Consider the following 15,395-nt stretch of genomic DNA (forward strand, 5'->3'; position numbering starts at 1 on the left):
TTTATTTTGTGGTCCCAGTAGTGCCTGATCAATCCAAACTAGAGCCTGAAAAATTCAATAATACTAATCCTGTCTTTATTCAAGAATTTTATATTTTGTTCATCATTGATTTTTTTCATTAATTTTGATTTCTAATATATTGCATAAAATATTATTTATCTTGATTAGTAGACATATTAGTTTACTTTGGCTGCCACAAAAAGTACCATATACTGGATGGTTCAAACAGGTGGCTTAAATAACAGAAATGTATTTTCTCACAGTTCTGGAAGTCTGTGACAATCATCTAGAGAATGCATGGCCAAAAACATTGCCTTTTCCCATTTCTTCCTTCTTCCTGTCCTGTGAGATGTACAGAGCTTCAACAGTCATTTGATGACCATCAAATGACAAACATTAGGCAAACACCAAAGAAATCTCTTATTCTTTGGTATTAACAGTGTTAGAAACTATGTATTGAAGAAACTATGCTTCAACTGTCTATCTCCTCTATTTTCTTAAGTCACCTAAGAAAACATCTCTGTTTTCTTGCATCCAACCACATTTTTAACTCTGCCCTCCACTGGAGTAGGATGTTCTGATGGAGATAAACAGGACATGCTGCGTTGGCTCTGCCTAGTGTCTCCGACGCTTCCCTCCCTGCCATCATCGCCAGGACTGCGTGAGACTGAAACCTCTGATTCTAGACAGATGTACTCTGACCCAGGGCAGTCATTGCCAAGTTCAGTAACCAACATGAGAACGGCATCCCAAATACCAGTTCTGTTCTGAAACCTGCACAAAAAGTGTCCTGAGAACATTACCTAAAACGCAGGCCCATCCTCAGTGATTCCCCTCTAGCAGGTCTGGAGCGAAGCCCAGAACCAATCACTCCTCCATGTAATTCTGATGATTACCTAGGTTTAGTCTATCATGATAGTGCCTGAACTGGACTGAAGAGCCTCATTTGGAAATCTAATGTTATATAATTTTAGCATTATTCACATTCTACCATTTGCAAAATGCAACTCCATCCAAACGTCAATCCTATCCCATCATGCTTTATCATTTCTGTCCATTATTCATCCACCTGCTCATGTTTTCTTCCCAAAAGTTAAGACAATCCCTCAATGCTATGTTTGAAAAACAGAATACAAAACTCCCTGCACGCTCACCTTCGAAGAACACACCATGTGACCTTACCTGAACACTCACTTTCTCCATAAGAAGATCACTTCCTTCAATTATTAGACTATATTACCAAATTAAATTTTAACATTGAACCTTTCTATTGATAACTGTGTGAATGAGGAATTGAATATTATTCAGTTATATAATTAAGGGGCCAGTATGGATCATTTTTTAGATCTGATATATGTGGTTTATCAATGTAGTTGTTTCTTAAACAGAAAATAGATAATAACTGATCTCTCTCTCCATTCGTGTCTCTGACTGGAATGATCACATCAACTCTGCAAAAACTCAGTTTCAAGTCTGTGGGGGCCAGCTTTCTCTGCTAGAAGGCACAGAGTTCTCTTGGTAAGATTTAACTAGCCAGTGTAAACATTGCTACAAGGTTTCAAGTCTGAAACTAAATTATCCCCCTCAACTCTTTATAGCATCAGAGTCAGCAAAGAACAGCCTTTATTCGCTTCTAGCACAGATCTAGTCATTGTGATGCAGTGTGTTAGCACAATAGAAAACAGGGCAAAAGAAAGGAGTGGATCAAAGTCATTATAAAATTTAAATTGCACTGAATTGATTATACACAATGAGGATCAAAATGAGAGAAAGTTCTTACCATTTGCAGGCAGGCAGCCTGAACTGAACGATACATCATCAATAGCTATGACTTCATCCCGCTCATGAGTTGAAATCATTTGACCTTGAAAAACAACCTACATGAAATGAAATAAAGTAATTTGCAAAGTTTTTAAAAAAACGGGGGAGGGAGGAAACAACGTGTGCTAGAAAAACAAAACTAAACAAAAATACAAAGCAAAGAACATCACTATCTCAAATTCTTAAAGTACAGAGCCTACAAATAAGAAACATGTCACTTCCTAGAAGCACTTGGGTGACCATGAGAATTCCATGCAGAAAGAGATCAAAGCATAAACGCTCAAGGATGGGAAAATGTAGCCATTTCTGTATCTCAGATGTCCAGCATAGGCTGGGTAATATGTTTGTGAAATGATACAATATTCACCTGGCTTCCGCCCTATATTCATCTCCTGTGTTTGGTTCCCATGTGTTCACGCTATTTAGTATTTACCAGCTTTTGTACCCAGGCTCCATCGTGAACTCTGGTTCTTGGCATTTTGCAACTTTGCCCCATTTCCACTTCTGGTTTTCTAAATTTTACTCACAGTCTTGCCTTGGATGTCCTTGTGCTATCCTCCTGCACATTTTCTGCCATGGGCTAAACATAGCTTGGGACATTGACCAGAAATGGTTGTTCAGTGACTTATTTTTAAAATGACTGAATGTGATACTGTGATGTGCAGTCACCCAAGTCCGCACCAAGAGAAAATACATAGGTATAATAAACCTGAGAAACTGAGAAAGAAACTACTTTCCAGTCTTCTAATTACTTAAATCAATAGAAAATAGGTGTGTTGGTAAAGTATATTATCCCACCCTTACTAAAAGTACCACCGACATTTGAGGCCTAATTCATGGATACATTAAATTTGTGTTCATTGTTTGGCCTTGTTTATAATATAAACATTTTATTATTTTAAAGAGTCAGCACTGCTTTTTAGCTTAACAACTGGTCTGTATGCTTTCAACACCAGCAGAGCATTTTTCTGTGCTGCATGCATTTGCTTCTGCACAACACCAAGCACTGACACATTTCCTATCAAACCAGACACTCTCTGCAAGTCTGTTAAAAATATGAAGAGAAATTCCCATACCCTACTGAGCAACTTGCCAGTAAGTAGCCCAAGAAAGTCATCTTTTCTTCACATGAAACAGAATAACCGTGTGACTACTAACAAAGCAGGCCCATGTTGGAAAAGGCCTGTCAAAGGTAGTTGTGTAGTGATGGTTTTATATGAGGGCAGTGTAGCAGAGTGATTAAAGTGTGTATTTGGAACCAGACTACATGGGTTCAGGTCCCAGCTATACCACTGAATAGTGGTATGACCTTGGAGAAGTTACTCAAGATATCTGTATCTCAGTTTTCTTCTGTGTAAAAGGGTACTGACAAAAATAAGTTATTACCTATGTGATAAGGCTTATACAAGGATAAGTGAGTTATCACATGTACATAGTTGGTATTTAAATGTGTTAGCTATTATAACATAGGTTTATTAAAATATTTAAGCTATTATATGAATAGTGTGTTTACAGAAAAAAATCTCTTCTCTACAGATTAATATTTTATTCTTCTTGAAAGCCTTTCCATATAGAAACATTCCCCAGTTGTTGCTGAGCTGAGCTTACACACCCCTATGGTAACAAAAGATAAGTAAAAATAGGTATTAACTAATCATCAAGCTCTTTAATTTTCTCCACACTCTTTCCCCAAACCCATTCATCCTAAGGATTTCAACTGTCACCTAGGTTGATAAAACACAAATTTACATCACAAATGTCAACTTCTTTCCTGGGCTCCCCTCCTCCATCTCCACTGCCTGCTGGGCATTTTCACTCAGATGTGAAGTCACTTCTGATTCATAGTGTTCTTTCCCCTCAAACTGGACCTGTCACCTGACCTTCATTCTCTGACAATGGTACTGATATCATTGTAATTAGCTAGTTATTAATAATAGGAAAGGAACAAAGGGAAGGCCAGAAATTATAAGCATGTCATTTGGACAGCTTCACCAGGAAGCTGCAACTTTGCACTCCCCAGGGAACCACACAGGGAAGATAGACACATGACCAGTAAAGTCAGGGTGACATAGGGAAGGTACTTGCCGGTCAATCACACCTGGGGACAGAGATGGTTAGCCAAAATGGGCGTGGCCACTGCAAGCCCACAAAAATCTGGGAATACAGAATCCCCTAAACAAATGAATTCTCTCTCTTGTTGCTCCTGGCTCATGACTCGGGCTCTTTTGCTCCTGCTTCCTTGCTTTCATCTGTGTGGCCCACAGCCACACGGACCCCACATGCAGTGCACTAATGGTCTGCAGTGGGAAACACAAGCTAAGCTAGCCTGATGCTGGACTGGACCCAGCTCCAACATGGAAAGGAAACTGGACACTGGCTCAGATTTTAGCTTTACTGAAACCCCAGCTACATTTCTTCTATGACTGGACGAAGGGAAATGGGACTTTGGAAACCCAGTAATTTCATGGAAATAAAGCTTCCTACCATATCTCACCTTCCTGTGGGGGCCTCCAGAAATACTTATTCCAGTGGTACCCCAAGAACCCCACTTCCACTAGCAAATGGGGGAGATGAACCCCTCTCCTATCCTGTGATGGTACCAGAAGACTGACACTCTTCAATGCTCAAAACTTCAAATTGACCTTTGGAACCACTTTGTGTCCAGTCAGTCAAGACCGAGTAAGCCCTCTCTTCTTTTTATGCCTATTTCCAATCCTCTATCTTCACACATGATCTAATAAAGTAAATTACATTTAAACGACCTTCTTATCTTCAACCCTCTCCTCATCAGAGTTTGTAATACATATAACATATTTATTGATTTAACTAAATTATTGTTAACTTGGTATAACTGAAGAAAAGTTAGTGTGAAAATTGGTTGCCATTTGAGCCACTGATCCAGCAAGAGGAAACATTTTTTTTAAGGAAAGAACTATTTCTTTAAGTGTGGGGAAATTTACTAATGGGTCTTTGTAGCTATGAAACACAAGATCCATCAGGCATAACTAGATCATCTAGCTAAATATATTACAACAAAAAGATTTTCTAGAGATTTTGGCTGGGATCCTGAAAAGAGGGATGGGTTGAATCACGTAAGAAAGTGGGACCCATGGTGATTTTTAAAAGCCGGGTCCTGTGATCAGAGGCTGTATTGGTGTATAGTAGTTGTATTTCTTTGGAATGTGATGTCTGTCATTCCTTGTTTTCTCCAAAATTTGGGCAAAGGATATTTTTTCCCCCAAACATCCACCTCATTTTAACTGTAAGAGAAATAACAAAAGTAAAAGAAGTGGCAAAATCAAAGCAGATCCCAACATAGATAATGGATTTAGAAGTTGGCAATATCACAGAAGTCAGGTATGACCTGCTCTGAGCCAAGAGTGAACATGAGACAAACTCCTTCCACCCCAAACAGTTTAAGAGAAAATGGCCTGTGAAGGGAGTAAAGGGGTCAGCACTACAGCTACTTGATTTAAATCTTAGATGGAGCTTTGACAGTAGGTTCCTAATGGACATGAACCCACTTGGATTATAGTAGTAACTCCATGAACAGAAAATCTTATAATGATATTTATTGTATTAGAGTTTTCTTAAGTAGTAGTATACATTCAACATTATTTCCCAAGTAAACATGTGAAACATAAAAAGATGACTAATCTTTTCCCCATCATGTGTTCACATAGTAAATAGTTTTGAATTAAATGGTAAAATGTCTTAGATTATAATTTTGAAAATCTTGTGAGTAGAATTTTAAAAATTAAGATAACAATTTATATTGATTTATATGAATAACTTATCTTTTGTCTGTATTAGTAAAATCTATTGTTTCAGAATAGGAGGCTGCTGAAAATTCTGTGGCATTTCTAAATGGAATATCAAATAAATGACAAGTAAATAATAGCATATTAAAAATGCTTCCATATCTTTTTAAAATTAGGTCACTGACTGCTCATTTAGCTTAAGAATTCAAACATACAATCCGAAAACCATTGTCAGTGATATACTTAGTAATATAGTATTCATTCCTTTCTACCCATAAAGCCAAGAACAAAAAAGGGGGTGGGGAATGAAGGAAGGTTTCACTTGAATTGGGGATTAAATTTCTCTTTTATGTTGTGACTGTTCTATTCTTTGCTTCCATAAACACGTTAGGACAGTAGTACAATTAATTGCTTATGTCTGCAATTTTGAAAAATGCAACTGTGGTTAATCAGCACCATGCAATGCATAATGATGCTGTTTCACCCAACACCGCAGACAAAAGAATATCTAATGAGTCTCATGCAACAGATTTGACCAAATCTGGGGATTGGATTTTTTTTCTACACCTTATAAATCCTTATAATGCTTTAACATAACAAAAAAATCATCATGGCTCAGTGACTAAATGACTGAGATCTGAAATCAAATTGTCCTACTTTCTAAACTGGTTGGAATTTAGCAGGCTATTCCACTCGCTGAAGCTCCTCATCTTCACATGGACAACAGACTAAATTATAGTTTTACTGCAGAGAGTTGCTGTGAAGGGTTGAAAAGATAATATACACAAAGGACTAAATGCAGTGCCTTATACATAGTAAATGCTCAATAAACCGTGGCTGTCATTACTCCTTAAACATCTTCATGAACTCACTGAAATGCAGCCATCCTTGTTGACTAAACGCAGGGACACCATTCTTTGTTTATGCAGCAGTATCCCTCAGATTGAACATGCTTCAGTTTTCTTAAGGGTTGGACCCAATACTTTACAGAAGAAGGTGATAAAGTCCCCATAATCCTGAGGGTTTCTTAGAAACGTATGCTAAGCCAGGGTCCAGATGGGACTAAAACCTCCTATTTAGATATTTCTAAGGAAGCACGGATGGCTTTAAAACTGTCAAAAGGCTGCATGGAGAGGCAACTGCGAAAACAGAATAATTCTCAGAGGTTTGTAAATTGATGAGGCAGCATATATTGTCTGGAGACGCTGATTACAAAATGCCCTCAAACAAGCCTCTCACTAAAGCTCTTCAGGACTGAGCTACTGGATGGTGGCAGGCCTGTCACAAGCACAGCACTGCGGTCCAGCTGAGCAGAAGTAAACCAACATCTGCTCACTTGCTGACAGGAGAGAGCTAAGGCATACCGGCAACCTTAAAGATTGATGTAGCCAAAGATCCCAACAGAGTCCTATAGTTTCTTAATTTTTACAAAGCCTATAAGGTAGAAGCACTGTTTTCATATCAGCAACAAAGTATATTGGGAAACAAATTAATACACTGCACCTGTGTGTCTGCTTTGGATGAAGCTACTGCTGCATTTTAAAGCACTCCGATGAATAATCCCCCTGCCTCAGATACAGCTGAACCGCACTGGGATGATATATTTGGGAGTTCCAAGTTTTATATTTAGCTACTACACATATTTTATCATCTACCCATACAATGTGCCCTTTGGGAATGGACAGCTGAGAAAAACAAGAAAGCTATTTTAGAAGATTTACCCTACATGCCCCACTGGTGTGGCTCAGTGGTTGAGTGTCAACCTATGAACCAGGAGGTAACGGTTCGATTCCAAGTCAGGGCACATTCCCTGGGTTTTAGGCTCCATCCCCAGTAGGTGGTGTGAAGGAGGCAGCTGATCAATGACTCTCTCTCATCATTGATGTTTCTCTCTCTCCCTCTCACTTCCTCTCTATGAAAGCAATAAAAAACATATTTTTAAAAAAAGGTTTAACCTACAAAATCCAGCAGGTTCTTACTCTGCCCAACATCAGATCTGTTGCTCTACTAGTAAAGACCCTGACCTAAAAATAGTTTTACATAAAAAGATAGTTTAAGGCTTTTTTACTATAAATTCTGTTTTAAAGTTGAAAAAGATGTGTAAACACATAAAGTTTGTACATAGACAAGATTCCCATCTCAGTCATTAAAATTTATACAAGCATGCAGACAGAGAGACTTCAGCAGGCTCACCCTGCAGCATCTAGTCAATGTGACTCAATCCCCTCAAAAGCACTCTTGGCTCTGTATTACTGCTTTTGTTGTTATAGAGAAAAGACAGAAAGGCCCAGGAGGTTACGAAGAGAGGTGTAAGAAATAAACTAGAAACTTCTAGCAGTTAATGACACTTGAACATCCACAACAAATTAGATACATTATTGGTGTCTGGGTTCTCATTCTGCACACCAGATCAGGGAACACATTGTGTTTCATTCCCATGCCTGTCAAAAATCTTCTCTTTGTTAACCATATATCAGTAAGGGATTAATATCCAAAATATGTCAGGAACTCATACAATTCAATAGAAAAAGAAACAAATAATATGGTCAGAGGAACTGAATAGACATTTGTACACATTGCCCAGAGGTACGTGAAAAGGTGATCAGCATCACCGATCATTAGGAAAATGCAAATCAAAACCAAAATGAGATACACTTCTCACATGTTAGAATGGCTATTATCAAAAAAACAAGAGAGAACGTGTTGGCGAGGATGTGGAGAATGGGAAACCCTTATGCACTGTTGGTGAGAACGTAAATTGGTGCAGTCACTATGGCAAACAGTATGGAGGTTCTTTAAAAAATGAAAAATAGAGCTGCTATATGATCCAGCAATCCCACTTTTGAGTATATACTCAAATGAAATGAAATCACTATTTCAAAGAGATATCTGTACTCCCATATCTGCAGCAATATTCACAATAGCTGGGACATGGAAACAACTCAAGTGTCTGTGGATGGGTAAGTGAATAAAGAAGATGTTGTGTATACATTCAAAGAAATAATTCAGAAAAAAAGAGGAAATCCCACCATTTACAACAACGTGGATGGACCTAGATGGTACTATACTACGTGAAATAAGTCATACAAAGAAAGGCAAATACTATATAATCTCACTTATATGTATAATCTAAAAAAGCCAAACTCATAGAAAAAAAAGGGTAGAGCAAGTGGGGATGGAAAGAGACTTTGCTTTGGGCAATGGGTGCACAATGCTGTGTGCCGATGGTTTTGTGAACTAGTGTCACTCCAATAAATTCAATTTAAAAAAATAATATATTTTTTAAAAAGAGTAGAATGGTAGTTGCCAAGGGCTGTGGTGTGAAGGAAACAGGGAAATGTTGGCCAAAGGAAACTAACTTCCAGTTACACAGTGAATAAGTTCTGGGATCGAATATGCAGACATGGTAATATAGCTAATAAAACTGTAATATATACTTGAAAGTTGCTGAGAGAGTAGATCTTAAATGTCTTCACCACACAACAACAACAAAAACCCAAAAACCATAATTATGTGAAATGATGGATGTGTTAACTAACTTTGTCTTGGTAATCATTCCACAGTATACACGTGTATCAAATCACCACCTTGTACCCTTAAATGTACATAATGTTATATGTCAATTCTACCTCAATAGACCCGGGGGGAAAATATTTTTCCATTAATATGGAGCTGGGAATATTCCCTAAATACCACCTAGAGCATCCCAAGTACCCTAAATAAGTCTTTGATAAATAAATGAATCAGTCATTCATAGAAGGACTTAAATGCCTGATACCTTAAGATACCCTCCCAACACACACTGATATTTGATTTCAATAGAGTGCAAAGGCTCAAAAGGACAGAATTATGTTTCCAGCCATACCACTTAAGTTCTATCTGTCCAGGTGTCATTTAACCATCTACTAAGTGTTTTTCTTTTATTTTCTTCGAATCTCCCTTTAGCTTACAAAAGCCTGAAAACTCCAAACTACTGTGATTTTATGACAGCTCAATTAAGAAAACATGTCATTCTTATATCTGATAAATCAATTTTTATAATAGAGATACTCCTCATTCTCCTGTCTTTCCTCTTAGCCATTCAAAATAGCTGAATTTAAAATTTAATCCAAGTCCTATATTTAAGTAAGTGCTAAATTCACCACGTATCAAATGATTTTGTACTCCTTATCAAAATTATAAAATTGATTATATTACACTATTCTAATAAAAATGATAAAGGAAACCTACTTGGGCTAAATTGTCTCACAAATCAGGTTTAAAAAGCAAATTCATTCAGAATAAAATGCTTTAAGATCCTCTTTTAACTGGAAAATTTTGCTTGACTGTCCCGAATGTTAAAATATGCAATACTTTTTCAAGAACCCCTGTAATAATCATTAGATTATAATTTCCAGAATACATAAGTTTTATTAGACTGCATAAATACGTTTATCTTTCATAGGCTTGCTTTGGCTTTAATTATCAAAATTATTTTGGAAAATAAAGGCTGCATTGTATAACTTGAGTTTAACCATGAAACGAATATGACAATTATTTCATTTCACTTGGAATTAATATTTAAATCAGTCTATTTCCTCATTACTCAACACAACCCTGTTCTCTCAAAAGCATGAGAAAAGTCTGAAGGGGAAGTGACTCTAAAGAATAGAAATGAAAAGAAAGAGGACAATGGAATAGTAAGAGAAATAAAAAAGAAAATGAGAGGAATTCAAGAAGTTAAGAGAATTAGGTGGTCATATTTTATTAATATATCAATATATCAATACATATCAACTTCAGTGTTTTGTTATGTTTTGTTTTTTAATTTATCTTGACTGTTGAAAGTATTACAGGTGTCCCATTTTTCCCCCCAATTGACCCCCCCCACCTCGCTCCCAGCCCCTACCCAGGCCTTCACCCCATGATTGTTTGTGTCCATGGGTTATGCATATATGCATAAACTTCTTTGGTTAATCTCTTCCTACCCTCCACCCTCCTTCCCTCTTCCCTCTGAAATATGATCGTCTGTTACATGCGTCAGTGTCTCAGGATCTATTTAGTTCATCAGATTCTTTTGTTCATTAGCTTCTTCTTAAAGAAGACCCTTCAACATTTCCTGTAGTGGTGGTCCGGTGGTGATGAACTCTTTTAGCTTTTCCTTGTCTGAGAAGCTCTTTATCTGACCTTCAATTCTAAATGATAGCCCTGCTGGGTAGAGCAATCTTGGTTGTAGTTCCATGCTTTTCATCACTTTGAATATTTCTTGCCACTCCCTTCTGGCCTGCAAGGTTTCTGTTGAGAAATCAGCTGACAGTGTATGGGTGCTCCCTTGTAGGTAACTAACCGCTTTTCTCTTGCTGCTTTTAAGCTTCTCTTTTTGTCTTTAAGCTTTGGCATTTTAATTATGATGTGTCTTGCTGTGGGCCTCTTTGGGGTCCTCTTGTTTGGGACCCTCTGTGCTTCCTGGACTTGTAAGTCGATTTCTTTCCCCAGGAAGGGGAAGTTTTCTGTCATTATTTTTTCAAATAGGTTTTCAATTCCTTGGTCTCTTTCTTCCCCTTCTGGCATCCCAATAATACGAATGGTGGGCCTCTTGAAGTTGTCCCAGAAACTGCTTATGCTATCTTCATATTTCTGGATTCTTTTTGCTTTTTGCTCTTCTGGTTGGGTGTTTTTTGTTTCTTCATGTTCCAAATTGCTGATCTGATTCTCAGCATCCTCTACTCTACTGCTGATTCCCTGTAAATTATTCTTCATTTCAGTTCGTGTAGTATCGATTTTTTCAATTATTTTTGTCATACTCTTACTAATATCCTTGGGCATCCTTATAACCATTATTCTGAACTCTGTATATGTTAGCCTGCTTGGATCTATTTCATTTAGTTCCTCTTCTAGAGATTTCTTCTGTTCTTTCCTTTGTGACATGTTTCTTTGCCTGCTTCCTGGTGTTTGTTTCTATGTATTAGGTAGAGCTGCTATATCTCCTGGAATTTGTAGAGTGGCTTTGTGTAGTAGGTGTCCTGTAGGGTCCAGTGGCTCAGCCTCCCCAGTCACCTGAGCTGGGCCTTCTAGGTGCTCCCCTGTGTGGGCTGTGTGTACTGTCCTGTTGTAGTTGAGCCTTGGTTGCTGTTGGCATCACTGGGAGGAACTGACCCCCAAACCAATCAACTGTGAGGACCAGCTGCAGCTGCAGCCAAAGAACTGCTGTGCTGGAGACACCCCTATGGAGCAGGATTTACTTCAGTGGAGCTTTGGTGTTCACCAAGTGTGCCCCTTGAGTGTGTCATTTGTGGATGTGGTAGGGTTGTAACCCAGTGTGGTTGAGTCTGACCACCAGGTGCACTGTCTCTGGGGCATCTCAGGAGGTGCAAAGTCAGCCTTTGCCAGTGCCTTGCCCAGGGCCACCCAGCATGAGCTACACAGCAAACCGTAGTTGGCTGCTACTTGTGCTGGCTTGGAGATGTCCATGAGAGGCCAAGCTATGAGCTAATGCAGGCTGCCACTAATCCCAGGCCTGAGACCACTTATCAAGCCATATGGGACATGCTGCTGCTTGTTTGAGAGATTTCAGGAAAGTCCTAAGCATGAGGCTGGAGAGGCCACTTGCACAGAAAAGCCCCTGGAAATGGCCTGCATGAGCTGCAGGTGGGGAGGGGTGGGGCCTCCGGGAATCATGGGCGGGGCCAAAGGGGTGAGTCAGGTGCTGGCGATTCAAACATGGCGCCTGCCTGCCAGCTGTGTGTGGGGAGGACTCTCCAAGGAGCAATGGCCTCTGCCAGCTCTTCTGCCTGGGAGAAAGCTGCCCCTCCAGCTCTCACCCAGATTTCAGGCAGGTTAGTTCCTCCCCAAGTGTCCCAGGTCCTTTCAGGCTGCTGCCTGGCGCTGGGGCTCAGAGGGAGTGCATCTGAGTCTGTGCGCCGGGCCTTTAAAAGGAGCTGCTGGGGCTCCCACAGCCTCCGCAACCCTCAGCCATAGTCCCCGCTGGTTTCACAGCCCAAAGCTGTAGGGACATTTCTTCCCAGCCCTGGAGCCCTAGGCTGGGGGCCTGCTGTGGGGCTGCGACCCCTCACTCCTCCCGGAAACCCCCACCGCCGAGATTCCCTCCCAGGTTACAACTGCAGCACCAGGTATGGGACCCTGGGCGCATCTCTGTGATTCAGCCCCTATTCAGCCCCGATCCGCCCGCGTCTCACCCCCTCCTACCGGTTTCAGTGCTTCTTCAGCTCCCTGGTTGTGGGGCTTCTGTTCAGCCAGATTTCAGGAGGCTCTGAGTGATGGTGGTTCTGTATTTCAGTTGTAATTTTGATGTGGTTGCAGGAGGCGGCGGGTGGAGCTATTACCTACACTGCCATCTTGTTTCCTTCACTCAACTTCAGTTTTGATACATAAATCCAAAGCCTTTTTTACGTGTATTTTGGGGATACGAGACAACCCAATTTCCTGGGACTATTTGGTTTCAGCTCTTGCAAGCCCTGGCAAATCACTCAGTCCTGCCAACAGGGACAGTTAGCCATCCCACGTTTAATTCACCTGGTATTAAAATCTCTATCCTATCATCTTCCCTTCAAAAACATAGTTAGAAAATATAACACCCATACCTGAAATTTCTGGGAGCACTGGATTTTGAGGATGTTTCTCTCCCACCGATTTTGGAGCCCAGCTGTGTTTTCCCATAAAGATTGGACAGGCCCACCACACGTAGTTTGAAGGCCAGCTGTTAATTTGCCACTAACATGGCTGGAGAAGTAATAAAATGTAACCTGTGAAAAATAGTTAACATACAAACAATTATAACAAAGAAGCTCCTAAATATGAAAAGTTTTGAAAATGCTGTGTGCTTTCAAATACCTGACAAGGATGCAGGTTATTTGTCGGGAGAAAAATTCGGCTTCTTAAGTTTGAAGGAGAGTCCACTTTGGAGGCCAATGAGAGAAAGTGAGCTATTAGAAATAGGAGTCAGCGTTTAGATTCAGGGTAATCACTGGAAAACCTAGCTAACACACCAGGCAGTAATTCAGGCTTATATCCACATTGGATCAATATATTTTTCTTCCAAGAATGAAACATTTAACCACACCATTTGCTTTTGAAAATGGTCTGACTGATATTTTTACTTCATTATATTCCCCATTGAAATAACTACTTGTGATTATATTCCCTTTAGCACTATTATGGGCTGCAGTCCGCAACCTGATTTATCTTATATAACGTAGAAAGTTATAACTCTGCAGAGATGGTATCCAGAGAAAACATCATCTTAGGTCTGCCCACCAAAATAAGCAATTCAGTGATGAATTCAAAGGAGATCATTGTTTGCTGTGATTTTCTCCAGAAAGAATTGAATTAAATAGTCCCAGTTTTTCCCAGGATTATGGAAAACACTACTGAGCCCTGATACTGTCCTATATGCTGCAGTATAGACTATGCCAGTTACTGTTTAAAAGCCTATACAATAAATGTAGAACATTTCCTGGGCTTTCAAAGGTTTCCTGCAATGCTTGACAAGGTTATAGTATGTAATCTGGGAGCCATTATTTATTGCTACTCTATTTGATGTGCCACTATTTGTCAAAAAGAATGAAGAAATGATGTTGATGATGATCATGATGATACATCTACCCAAGTTATTCAGTGGTATTTTAAAGCTGAGCTGGAAATCAAATTTAATAGTCACATCATTGAAAGAATAGTTAAATTATGAAACTTTAAAAACTTTTTTCCCTAGACTTATTCCAAAATTGTACCCTAATTAAGTAGAAAGCAATGGCATTAATGATTACTTATAGATACAATCAGATGCATAATTGAAATCCCAGCAATAACAGAAAATTGTTCTGAGAATGCACTCCCTAGAATTATTATATAAATATAATTTAGATGAAGATATGGTATCATGGTGATACAAGTGGGCTATCATTAGTTTGCTCCTACTTCATATTCAGCAGGTAAAGCAAATGTTAAGCAAGTGATTAATTAAATAAGCATAAAGAGCCATATGAATATATTGTTTTAGGTTTAAATAATATTATTAGCAATGCAAATGATAATAGTATTCAACAGGCCCTAAATTATTGTTTATAAATATTCAGCTACTAAAAAGCATTCATGAATATACAGGAAAAATTACTTTCATTTGTCAAGAAAATTACTTAAATTAATCATATTTAATTTAAAAAGTTTGGTCAAAAATCAGATTTTCCGCGTTATGATAATAAATAATAGAGTAGAATTTGCAATAAATAATAAGTTCTGTAAATAAGTAGGGTGTTTTATAAATATAAACTATGACATTTGTTATGTGTTATGACACTAAATTATTCTGTATTTTGTCAAAAAAAAAGTGTTCAAAATGCACCCAATAGCAGTATCTGTTTTCCACCTTTAATTCCAACTTAGTGATAATAACAGACATATTTTTAAATGCACTCACAATTTTATCTTATTCCATATAGTATGAGTGTAGAATTTCTTTAATTGCAGATGGAGATGTTCTTTAGAGAAAAATACCATCTTATAGATGACTAAAGCTTTAGTCATCACTTCTATAAATATAAAAAAAAGAAGCAGATCCTTGGCAGCATAAACTTTTCCCACATGCCCATTTCTTCATTTGACACCCTTCCTATTACTGGCTCTAATCATCAAGAAGAGACTGTGAAGCTGATAACAAAAAACTGTACCCAATGTTCTCTCAACACACCCCTCTTACTCTTTGAAGGAGCTTAGTAATATCATATCACACGTGTATCATTGTCATCATCATATGTCTACTATTAATCTCTAATATACCCATTGTTTGTTTATATGATACATAAATTCCCATTTTAACCC

General features: G+C 38.6%; 1 protein-coding gene across 1 annotated transcript in view; it reads right to left on the reverse strand.

Moving 5' to 3' along the window:
• The window catches only part of MALRD1 (MAM and LDL receptor class A domain containing 1), a gene marked incomplete at its 5' end in the record, with an annotated part of 544,166 nt that overhangs the window by 496,760 nt on the left and 32,011 nt on the right, over positions 1-15,395 (reverse strand). Inside the window, 3 exons of the mRNA XM_081144915.1 lie at positions 1,781-1,877; positions 13,163-13,324; positions 13,413-13,504. Coding sequence (XP_081001041.1) covers positions 1,781-1,877; positions 13,163-13,324; positions 13,413-13,504 — 351 coding nt within the window. The remainder of the gene's footprint in view (positions 1-1,780; positions 1,878-13,162; positions 13,325-13,412; positions 13,505-15,395) is intronic.

The sequence above is a fragment of the Miniopterus schreibersii genome (assembly GCF_964146895.1).
Source record: "Miniopterus schreibersii genome assembly, chromosome: 1".
In the NCBI taxonomy this organism is placed as follows: domain Eukaryota; kingdom Metazoa; phylum Chordata; class Mammalia; order Chiroptera; family Miniopteridae; genus Miniopterus; species Miniopterus schreibersii.